The 12,500-nt window shown below is 40.6% G+C and overlaps 2 protein-coding genes across 2 annotated transcripts in view; one reads left to right on the plus strand and one right to left on the minus strand.

Moving 5' to 3' along the window:
* LOC137967658 (uncharacterized) overlaps positions 1 to 4,481 on the minus strand; it is a 7,407-nt gene extending 2,926 nt beyond the window's left edge. The window contains exon 1 of the mRNA XM_068814186.1: positions 4,361 to 4,481. Coding sequence (XP_068670287.1) covers positions 4,361 to 4,463 — 103 coding nt within the window. The 5' untranslated portion in view covers positions 4,464 to 4,481. The remainder of the gene's footprint in view (positions 1 to 4,360) is intronic.
* Positions 4,482 to 10,197: 5,716 nt separating this feature from the next.
* Positions 10,198 to 11,379, plus strand: LOC137968351 (uncharacterized). The gene has a single exon (XM_068814946.1). It carries the CDS (start codon positions 10,198 to 10,200, stop codon positions 11,377 to 11,379), a length of 1,182 nt encoding a protein of 393 aa, XP_068671047.1.
* The last annotated feature ends 1,121 nt before the right edge of the window (positions 11,380 to 12,500 follow it).

The following is a 12,500-nucleotide window of genomic DNA, read 5'->3' on the forward strand; positions in this document are numbered from 1 at the left end:
AGGTCGTGAGTTCAACTCCGGCCGGACCAACATTCAGAGTCTTCAAATAACTGAGGAGAGAGTGCTGCCTTTGTAATGACATCTGCAAATGGTTAGACTCTCTAGTCTTCCCGGATAAGGACGATAAGACGTAGGCCCTGTCTCACAACCCTTCAATGTTCATAATCCTGTGGGACGTAAAAGAACCCACACACTTGTCGCTAAGAGTAGGGCACATAGTTCTCAGTGTTGTGGTCTGTCTTCTTTTGTGTATCATGGTTGGGAGGGTAAAAAAGGGGCCACAGTAATTGGCGCAAGCTGTTGTGGCGCTCTGTCAGCTTGACTGGCAAAGTTAAATAAATAAATAAATAAATTAATTAATTAATTAATTAATTAACAACATTAAAACGGGCCCGGACCTTTTTTCCATTCTATAGTCCATAGCTAAGCAATGTCTCATTGGTAGCCTGCGTAGCAAGCGTTCCTGTTCGACAGAAGAGCAGAAGAGCTTCGAAACGATTTTCCGCTGGCAGCGCGAAAGTTGGTGCAAGAGACTAAGGGAACGCTTGCAAAAAGACCCCCTGTTTTTGAAAAACGCCCGCCTTTTAATGATTGACATGGCACACGCTAATTGACGTCTTATTAGCAAATTAGCCAATAAAAGATAACCATGTTAAAAACAAATTGCGATTTTGAGACGGCAATACCAAATTATATTGACGGCTAGGTGAGTCTCGAAGAGACGCAGCCCAATACGGAATATATTTTCTCTCAACGCCGTCAATATAATGTGGTATTGCCGTCTCAAAATTGCAATTAGTTTTGTATCGCGATCCATCATTTATAAGGATAAATAAAACTGTAAACTAATCAACCCGCGCCTGATCGAAATTTCAATTCTTTCTACCTGCGAAACGTATTTGTTTGCGTATGTCAGCGACCCAATTCAGTGCAACGACGTCAATTTCAACATTAGAACCAATCACAGGCCGCAAAAGTGAGACGGCAATACCACGAAATATTGACGGCTCGCGCATAGGCAAAACTATAAGAAGATCGCGATACTAACACATATTGACTTCCGCCAAACCCACCCAGGCACCAAGGAAGCACCGAGCGATCAACGCAGAATTACCCTGCGAGCAGTTGGTTTCTCCTACGCTTCCCGAGAGAGAAACCACTGCGAGAAATCGTTTGATTTTCTATCGAGCATGTGCGAAGTACGTCACACCCCACGTGATGTATTTGACGTCAATTCGTCTTATTTCGCGGGAAATCACTACACAGCAGGCTCGTCCAAACGCAGCAATTACGTAGCTGAACGCTCGTGCAAGCGCCAAAACAAGTTTACTAACTCGTTTTACCGGTTTAAATTTAATTTATTCGTCCTTGGCGCTGGACGGCGGCACAATCAAAGAGACTATAACGGTTGCTCGCAGTGGTTTCTCTCCCGGGAGGCGTAAGAGAAACCAACTGCTCGCAGGGTATGCAGAATTTGCCAGTGTGATTTTAAAGGTAAATTTGTAACGGCAGCTTCTTCTCAGCCGGGTACGACTGGTTATGTGTCTTCCGAGAATCTGTTCAACCATCGAAAACAACAAATACTTACGGACAAATTCTAGCTTATATTTGCAGAGCGGTTGGAATAGAAGTTGTCGAAAACAACAGCCAGTTTTCACAAAATGTAAGCAATCCATGTGCTCGTAAAATACGAAATTTAGGAACATAACTCGTACAGAGTTCGATGGCTAGTAAGGCCGTTAAATGCAAACTCCACCAAGGCTGACCATGACACCATTCAAGACGTTTTAGTTTAAAACTAGCGACGATTTCAGTGCGACTTGCTGGCTATTTCTTGGTGAAGAGTGGTTGACGGAATGAATCGTACTAAATCTCCGGGAAATTACGGAAAAAAACTCCTCGCTAATTCAGTTGATAATCCACCGTACGTTTTTGGTCAAATCGTCACGAAATCGTTTGATGAAATAGCAAGTAAAAGTGCTTAAAAAATCGCAGGACTGTACAAAGGAGCCGCTTTCTTCTCACAATAAGAGAACATTTATCAGGGGAGCTGCGTAATAGACCTTTTCAGCTTGTACGTTTTGTTTTCCCATTTCAGACCACATGATGTTACTCTAGGGAACAGCGTCTTTCAAATGTCGTCTTATGCACGTGCAGATGTATGCATAACTTATGAAAAAACAAAAGAAACATTCCCTTGAGAACATCACGTGGTCTGAAATGGGAAAACAAAATGTACAAGCCTAAAAGGTCTATTGTCTTCATCTTGTCTCAATCCATGACATAGTACTCAAGCTTACATCTATACAGTCAGTGAAAGTAATGGCGCATTGACAGTTCTTGCTCCCTTTTCAACGTAAAACTGAGACCCGATTCTCTCATCTTCAACACACGATTTAAAACCTTCCACATCTTCCGCCATTATCTTTGTCACGCTAGAACTAACAAAAAACAATTTGTTCGAAAATGTGTCCCCTGTCAATCATTGTGACTGTACTGTACCAATCAGAAGCGCTCGTTCGTGAACGGGTTTTTCAAAAATAGGAGGTCTTCTTGCAAGCGTTCCCTTAGTCTCTTACCTCAACTTTCGCGCGGCCAGTGCGGAAACTCGTTTCGAAGTTCTTGTGTCGAACAGGAACGCTTGCTGCGCAGGCTATCTCATTGGTGAATTGGTGAATTCTTGGTAGGTGAATCTTGAATAGGTGAATTCTTGGTCTTTTAAAGAATTTATATGCACATTTTGGAGCTTTTGATTCAACATAATTCCTTTTAAGTGCAGTAAAAAAAACGAGGTTTAGCGAGAAAGAAAAACTGTTGCTCTCAAAAGACGGAATAAAGTTGCCACCGGATTACGACACTGAAAGTGAAGAAACTGTCACCGTTTTTTTGTAAAGGACTAAAAATTGCTACTTAAATTAAATGTAATGACTCCTGTCGTTTGTTTTTCATTCTGTTTGGAACTCTTATAAATTACATTGATTGGTTAATTTAATTAAGAAAAGTACTGTGACATAATTTGCAGCTGTTTGGCATCTCAACTCAGTTGCTTCTCCAGAAACCAAAATTTTAAATCTTGGGTGCCTTCATCAAAATCTTGTTCTTGATGCATAAAGGCAGAATTGTGCAAAACTGCAGAGGTCACGTCAATCCGAAGTGCAGACTTGGAAAGCGTCGCTTCAACTGAACACGTCTCAATAATACACCTAAAGTGCGCCTATGTGCGTTGTTATATCGCATTTCTTCTTAATTCTTTGGCTTGAAGATGCTTGTCATTCTGTGTAAGGTGCAAGGGCATCCACTGTCACACACTAGAAAGCTATCGACAGTTGAGGCCCTTAATTTGTCTCCGATTCTGCTGTTCTCAAAATGCATGTGAGTCCATCCAGGCTAGCGCGCCACGATGTAAGTAATAAAGGCATCGCTATCACAAACAACCTGTACGCTGATTGAGTAAAGCTACGTTCTGCTAATGAAAGCCATAGTGTCTTCTTCGCTTGGACATAAGATCCTAATGTGGGTACAATTGATGACCCCGAACCACACCTGGAAAGGGTGCAATATCATGAAACTTTATCTTGGTGTCAGTCAAGTAAGGAATGTCCTTTTCGTTTTCCTATTGTCCTTGAAACCTTTTGAATTACAGAATTACACTGCATGCAGCGAATACTGAAACACCCACATAATATAACCCGGTCGAATGTTCCAGTGGGATAAAATCTCAAAGCAGTTAGAGCCTGCCACATCACGGTGTCATTGGTAGATTTCGCCTTCGCTGAAGCTTATAAGATCTTAGTCCATAGTTTTTAAAACCTTCTAAAACGAGAACACATACGCAACTCTTCGTCATAGTATCGGGTGAAATCCGTCCTTAAGGTGCCTAATTTGTCAGGCTACACACAATATCACGTCCAGTTAGGTCCATTGATGTGCTCTCTATAGCGAAGTAGTCCCTCCATTCCACTGAATTGGCTGATTATGAAATTGCTAAGTAAACGGCATTTAAACTTATGTGTGAGAAGGTCTAACTCGCTGTTGTTCCTTAGTCATTGTTTAGTCGCAGTTTAAACACAGCTATAGTTGGACAACGTTTAAATAATGGATTTTCACATTTTAAACATAGGTAAAACGTGGACTTTGGTAAGCGCTGTCTAGACTTCGTTTAAGTAACCGGCCCATAGTTCTCAATTTAAGTTAGCGAGACTTTCACTCTGAGGTCGACTTCTGGCACACCACCTCCGTGGGGCAGGGTCATTAAGTAAACAAAGTAAAATGAGCTATTGAAATTGCTAAATGTTCGCGGTTGCTCTCTCCATAGAATGAGCTATGGAGAGCGCAACCAAAATATAAACAGATCTCTTACTTGAATAAGCAATGAAGATGACGTAGGCCATGAGGCAGGCAAGACAAAGCAGATAACGCTTTGGAAGCAAACCGTAGAATGACATGCGACACTCTGCCGTCATAGTTGGTGCAGGACGAGACTATCTGCGGGTAAACAAAGAGAGAAATGAGATGAAACATGTTTTTCATCTGAGATCAAACATTTGCATTTTAATGATATTTTTATTGATTACACAACTCATGGAAACAATGCAATACCTGTCGTTAACAACAATTCTTAAATATGAGATCCTTATTGAAGATATTGAAGATATCTCTGGCCGGTCTTCTTAGCCACTTCCATAACGAATTTGCTTAACCAGTAATTTAGACTCAACGCGTCCATTTCTTCGATACCTGTAGAGACCGTCGCGACCTTATGTGAGTCATAGTCCTTGAAAGGCCTCCTGGATTTGGTGGCTTAACCGGGAGACCGTGAGATTTGATGAAAAACTTGGAGACTCCCGGGAAAACTGGGAGAGTTGGCAGGTATGGATTACATAGACACTTAAACTTCAACCGAGTTATCGATGGAGCTTCTTTCACCTGCGTCTTTACGTGTCATGATTTCAAACTTGAGGAATATCTCGACGGATCGTGGCGATCCGATCAGGTCGTGACGACCCGTCATTGGAAAAGTCGACCCGACTATTGGAAGTGTCACTGAGATGACGAGAGAAAGAAAAACTTTGATGAGCAAAGGAGGCTGAGCTGCTCAAAAATGTTGTATGCTTCGTTCTCAGAGAGTAGCGACTAAAATATCGATATACGCATAGAAAATTATTAACATCGACCAGAACTGCATTCACAAATGTTGCTAATGTGTCCTTAATACCCTAACGCTGTTCAGAAACAGAAAAAATGACTGACTGTATAGCGCTCCGAAATGTTGAGTGTTTCGTTCTTAAAGCGTAGTGGTGGAAGTGTCAAATGGTGAGAGAAAGAAAAATCAAAGGAGGCTGTGCTGCTCAAAAATGTCATATGCTTCGTTCTCAAAGAGTGGCGACTAAAATATCGATATACGCATAGAAAATTATAAACATCGAATGGACCAGAACAGCATTCATGCTTCCTTCTTAAAGCGTAGCGAAATCGCCGTACACGTCCTAAAAACATCCAAGCATATCGAAAATCGCCGCAATTTTCCTAAAAGCACCAAAAATGGTGAATCGTTCGTTCGTTCACGGCCTGACGGCGTAGCGAAATTAATACCCAGACAACATGCTGCTCAGACAACATGCTGTTCCGAAACAGAAATAATGATATGAAATGTTGAATGCTTCGTTCTTAAAGCGTAGCGAAATCGCCGTACGCTTCCTCAAAACTGATCAAGCGCACCGAAAATCGCCGCAAGCTTCCTAAAAGCATCCAAAAATTTCTAAATCGTACAATTGTAAAATATGACTTTTGACGTACGATTCTTCCGATTCTTCAGATTCTCCGCTTGTTCAGATTATGCGATTCTTCCGATTCTACGATTTTTCCGATTCTCCTATTGGCCGATTCTAAGATTTTTCCGATTCTCCTATTTAACCAATTTTCATTCTCTGATTCTACGATTTTTTAGATTCTCCTATTGTCTGATTCTGAGATTTTTCCGATTCTCCTATTTTACCAATTTTCATTCTCTGATTCTACGATTTTTCCGATTCTCCTATTGTCCGATTCTAAGATTTTTCCGATTCTCCTATTTGACCAATTTTCATTCTCTGATTCTACGATTTTTCCGATTCTCCTATTTTACCAATTTTTATTCTCCGATTCTATATTTTTCCGATTCTTCCATTTTACCAATTTTTATTCCCCGATGATACCACAAACGAGACAAACACAATGTATATTCTTCGTTCTGTAAGCGTCACGCCACATGAACACGCCAAACACAATGTTATATATTCTTCGTTCTATAAGCGTAGCGCCACAAAGCAACAATATGTCAAAGTAAACTTCAACATTTTCACCTTCATTTTACAATGGCATAACCAACAAACTTTATCCTACTCGAGTACTACTCCGCGATCTTAAAGAAATGCACCCGATCGAACACAGGAATGCTCGATTACTGCTTGCTGTAAAAGACCACAGCAACACTAATAAAAGATATTATTATATGGCTCTGACTCACGAGGACTGGAAACTACAAAATTCACGAATTTGATTGGCTAAAATCGATATTGACCGCGGTCTAGATTTTCCCATCTCGACCGGCATCTAGACCGGTAATGTTTTGCGGTGAAAAGATGCAAACTAAAATGCAAAAATATTGAGTATTTTCTTCTACCAATATTTAATTATGGAAGTGCCAAACAGCATGATGACAAAAGAGAGGATGACGAGCAAACTTTGACAGAATTAAGTTCAGCTCATCGCCACTCATCGCCGTTCGCAAGCAAAATGTCAGTTAGTACAAACCAGTTACATTAAACTAATTAAATTGTTCTTGTTTGCCATATAATAAACATCTTATTAACCGAGCTTAGTCAGTCTGTATGGGAGAATCTTGAATCTTGAATCACTGCGTTCGGTCTGTACTCACGACCTCGGTCAAGAATCTCCCATACAGACCTCCTGCTCGGTTAATAAGAGCTAAATAATAATAATCATAATTTATTACTTATAGTGCGCCTGTTGCATTGAGAGATGCTCACAGGCGCATTACAATATCCAAAGAAAAATTACAATATCGAGAGAAACTTAATATACCTTAATTACAAGTTGTTATAATATATAAAGCTCATTAAACTTATTTACAAAACCTATTTACAAAGGATAATCTATATGTAATTAAGAATGAGTCGCATAGTTACTGTTTCTCGTAGCAGCTGAATGCATCGCGGAAAAGATGCGTTTTCAGGAGGCGCTTAAAAATGTTTACATTGTTCGCACATCGTATTGCCTTGGGAAGACTGTTCCAGAGTTTTGGTGCCGCACATGTAAATGAGCGGTCACCAAGAGTGGTGAGACTCTTGAACGCAGGATACTTCAATCCTTTACAGAATTAATACTTTTTCAATGATATAACTTTAACAAAACTATGCCTCTATTGTAGTAGCACCTAGTCCTTACAAATTATTTCATTTTACCTTCGCCTTTCAAGCGTTTCTCGATAAGTTCATTGTGTTTCTATCACAAACCACAAGAATGCTTTAAACTTAAATTCCGCCATTCCATTACACACGTGTTTGAACCTGTTCAGAAAGCGATTGCTCTGTTCAGCGCATTCGGTATTTGTTCCTCTGATTTCTTTGAATACTTCCAAATGAGGGTGATAGCGGCAATTTGGATTGTTTAGGGGCATACAACACTCCTCTTTATGCTTCATAACATGAAACATATCCACTAGAAACTTAACGTGATCTAGAAGAATTCTGGCACCAACATTTCCTTTCTTACTTAGGTTACTCAAAAAAGGGTGAAGATCGCACGCTCTATCATAGCCCACAAATTTCAGTCTCATTAAGTCATCGGTCGTCCTCCCGAATGTCAACAGCAAAAAGGCGTACATTGGGAACATGATTCACAAGTATACATGTCCTGTGCCTTGACAATTATCCCGCATGCTCGTACCGCTGTTAGAAGCCCTGCAGTGCGGTCCATGTAACGATTCACCTTGTCCTTTGATTTGCAACCACCTTGTTCGCTTTCTAATCCGTCATGTTCAGGGATGTCTCCAATAACTTTCTCGTCAATAGATGCTGCAGCGATAGGATAAACGCTAGCGTCACAGCCAATTACTTGATTTGTTCCACCTCGGTTCGCTGTTTTCTCTACTTCCTTGTCCGGGTTATCTTGCAAAGACAAATGTTCCCAACAGAATTTAGAAGCTTTCTGCGATTTCCCTCCAAGGGTAGGTGTATTCGTGCAGCATTTCACAAAATTGCCTTCTCCCTTGTTCACACGGAGTTTTTCTTTAGGCGCAGCGCACATTGGTCGACATACTTTCTCTAGGCCATCAACACTGATGTAACCTTCAGTACAACCTGGGACTTCGCAACTGTGATGTATCCACCTGTTTTGTAGTTTACAAATCAATTTCCAAGACTCGAGGCAAATGTCCTCTAAACTTCGCCGTTTCCCCTCTACGTCCACTTGTTTCACGTTTAACAAGTACAGAAATCCATGTATTCTAAAAAGATTTACTGACTTCCAGAGAAAATAGCGCTCTTCCACTCGATCTGCGTTTAAATTCCAAACACCGTCTTCATTGTTCTTTTGTCGTGAAAATTTCTCCAGTTTACCCAAGACTTCCTTATCCAATTCCCGATGTATAAAATTGTAAACATCAGCGCGTGATTTCAACATTGTAAATAATGTTCTTCACCAAATGCGTCTCAAATAAAGTTTTATTTGACACCTGGATATACTGCAAGTCTGGGGCAAAGTCGTAATAGATTCTTCGCTGTTCTTTCGCAACAATGTTATTGTCGCTATTTACAACGGGAAATTCTTCAAAATAGCTGTAGTAGTAAGGGTAACTAGTCATCTCGCCACCAGGAAGACTCGCCACCAGCAAACTCGCCACCATGATGTTGCTTAATTTTTTAAGTTAAACTTTACCGAGTTTGTCCACGAAATTCGTGTATTGAAAGGTCTCTGTCCGTTTGTAATGTGTTTGCACATCAAGGGTGGATTCTCTATTGAATCTCTCGCCTTTGTGCACTTTTGAGTCTAAGAATGTAATTTCTGAGTCTGATATTTCAGCCGTAAATTTGATTGTATCGTGGTAGTTGTTTGCCCTTTGCACAAAATTTTCTATATTGTCTTCGGTTGTGTGCCGCACACAGAAGACATAGTCAATGTATCTCTTCCAAACTAGCCGTTTAATTTTGCTCTTGATGATAATGCCTTTTTCTATTTTTGCCATGAAAACATTAGCAAAAGCCACGTTCCGAGGGTTTGCAAATAATGTCGCCCATTGAATTGAATCAGGCAAAGCATTTGCCTCAAGAACTGAGTAGGGATTGGTAAATGGTTTTGATAGAAGTCTTCGTACGCTTTGCATACAGTAGTGATCCCTTCCTCTTGAGGTATATTTGTGTATAAGCTAGTTACGTCCATTGAGGCATTTGGAGATTTCTAACGGCAACTGACGAGATTCGCAGAGAATCGAAACTGCAGTCTTGCCTAAGCATCTATACCCAAATGGCAGCAACTACACTCACAACAGACGGCCTCCTTGAAGGAGACATTTCAGACATGGAAATATCCGATAAAGATGAACTCAACGAGGCCGAAGAAAAAGTTCTCAGAGAACGAGATACTGATTTTTTTGAGAACGAAGATGAAATCCCTTGCGCTCAAGCTCTCACAACCAAAGAGACTAGCGCCAGTAGTTTAATGGGCAAATCTAACACACGAGTCAAGTTACATTACAAGATGGCGACTCGAAAAAAAAAAAACAAACACAACGAATACGTGAACATGATAAAACTAAGTACCGCTGACCGGTACTGGCGTAGAAAGATCATGCCACACAAAGGCAAAGAAAGCAACATCAACAAAACAGGTGACAACCAAGCAAGAGGAACTAAACGACCTCGAGATGACAACAGAAAAAGGCTCGTCAAGACGAGGAACATAACGGAGAAAAGGCATGCATTGAAGGACCTATTACGTGACAAAACTATCATTGTGAAGAAAGCCGACAAAGGAACCACAACCGTAATAATGAGCAAAAAAGAAAAAATAACAGAGGGGCAAGTTCTGTTGAACGATCTTGACAACTACAGGCTCTTAGATAAACCGATGGCTGACGAAACAGCTGAGAAAATAAAAACAATAATAACGTGAATGCTCACAGAAAGCCACATTGACGAAATGACAGAGAAATGGCTCTCCCAAACACCAAACCCACCGAGAATTCCAGAATTCTATACACTAACAAAGATTCACAAGCCTACACTAGTAGGTAGACCTATAATATCTGGGTGTGACGGCCCTACAGAAAGAATTTCAAGCTTCGTTGACCGCCTCATACAGCCGATAGCCCAACAACAAGAATCTTATCTGAAAGATTCAACAGACTTTATAAACTTCATCGAGAAAACGAAACTGCCAAAGAAAGCAATTCTTGCCTCAATGGACGTAACTAGCTTATACACAAATATATCTCAAGAGGAAGGGATCACTACTGTATGCAAAGCGTACGAAGACTTCTATCAAAACCATTTACCAATCCCTACTCAGTTCTTGAGGCAAATGCTTTGCCTGATTCAATTCAATGGGCGACATTATTTCCAAACCCACGGAACGGCAGTGGGAACCAAAATGGCCGTGGCTTTTGCTAATGTTTTCATGGCAAAAATAGAAAGAGGCATTATCATCAAGAGCAAAATTAAACGGCTAGTTTGGAAGAGATACATTGACGATGTCTTCTGTGTGCGGCACACAACCGAAGACAATGTAGAAAATTTTCTGCAAAGGGCAAACAACTACCACGATACAATCATATTTACGGCTGAAATATCAGACTCAGAAATTACATTCTTAGACACAAAAGTGCACAAAGGCGAGAGATTCAATAGAGAATCCACCCTTGATGTGCAAACACATTACAAACGGACAGAGACCTTTCAATACACGAATTTTTATTCGTGCCATCCACCAGGCGTTAAGAAAGGATTCATAAAAGGAGAAGCGCTACGCCTCCTAAGAACAAATTCGTCAGTTGTGACGTTTAATAATAAGATGCAGAGTTTCAAAACACGTCTAAAGAATAGAGGATACCCAAACAAATTTTCAGAAAAATTCTTATCTGAAGTTAACTTCACGGATAGAGAGAGGTCACTTGAAAACAAAGAAAACAGCACAAAAAGGAAAATATTGCCTTTTGTCACACAATACCACCCGACTTTACCTAACCTCAAGAATATATTAATAGGGAAATGGCACCTTATTCAAAACCAACCTCACCTTAGAGAAGTATTTAAAGAGCCACCCATACTATCATATCGCAAAGGAAAGTCGTTAAAAGACACTTTAGTCAGAGCTAAACTTTGAAGGCACAAATTTTAGAATCGTTTGCGAACGGCAGGAGTCGCGCAGGCCCGTCAACACTTTTTCACGATTTCATACGCTCTTCGGTGATGCAATTTTCCCTTTCGTAAACAAGCGATGCCATTTGGACGAGAAAATGTCACTGTTAAGTTTGTCATTTGCAATTGAGGAAAAAATACTTAATCTAGGAGTAGAAACAAAAAATTAAAAAAGTTGATGGAACTATGTCGAACTCGGTTCAATGATTTGCGAGGAATTGCGATTGACCTCTACACTACCGAAGCTAACCCTAACAAATAGTTGAAAGCTAACCAATAGAAACCATGCCACACTATTACTGTGCCGGTGAGTGCTATAATAGCTCTGACTAGAGTCACCAAAGCAATACGAGATGGCGATGCCTCGGTGGCGAGTCTACTGGTGGCGAGATGACCCTTGGTGGCGAGTTTACTGGTGGCGAGGTGACCATAAACCGTAGTAAACGTTTTTGCATTTCATGCAGTTGCTGCCACTTTAGTTCCATGACTGGTGTACACTATTGGAAAAGATGGCCTGTTCCGTATGGTAATGTTGGAGCCGCAGCATTTTAATTTTCCACGGCAACAAAACGATAGGTTTAAAGGTATCTTTCTCTGACCATTTAAACAAGGGCTCACTCTCATCGTTGCTTTCTAGTAATTCAGGCTGGTTCTGCATTAGCCACTGTTTTACCGTTTTACTCTCGTCTGCTGTAGGGATAAACGCTTCTGTTCCTCCGCATTTCGGCTTCAGTGATCCACCGATACGAATTCTTGTCTTGTCTAGACGCTTGCTTTCACCAACATACTTGGCAATCAAGGACCACCTTAGAGGTGTTTTTTTTTTTCTGGAAAATGCTCCAAAGCAAATAGCAGGGACTTCAACTACGAAAAACTCAATATCTTTTCCTTCATCTTCAGTGATTTAAAGCAACTATCTGCACACGACACTTACTTCAATTTCTGTTCCTTGCACCAAAGGGCCAACGAAAGCCGCAACGCTGCAGTTAGGTGTACGCGTGATTAGAGGTGTGACAAATTAGAACAACAATACGTGACAAAATCGTAATGTTTCACTCTAAATTGCGGTATATTTCATCTTTTCCA

This window comes from Montipora foliosa, chromosome 8 (assembly GCF_036669935.1).
Source record: "Montipora foliosa isolate CH-2021 chromosome 8, ASM3666993v2, whole genome shotgun sequence".
NCBI lineage: Eukaryota > Metazoa > Cnidaria > Anthozoa > Scleractinia > Acroporidae > Montipora > Montipora foliosa.

What these genes read in the sequence shown, in the direction of transcription:
- LOC137968351 (XM_068814946.1), top strand. Translation starts at nt 10,198, where the DNA reads ATGACAGAGAAATGGCTCTCCCAAACACCAAACCCACCGAGAATTCCA.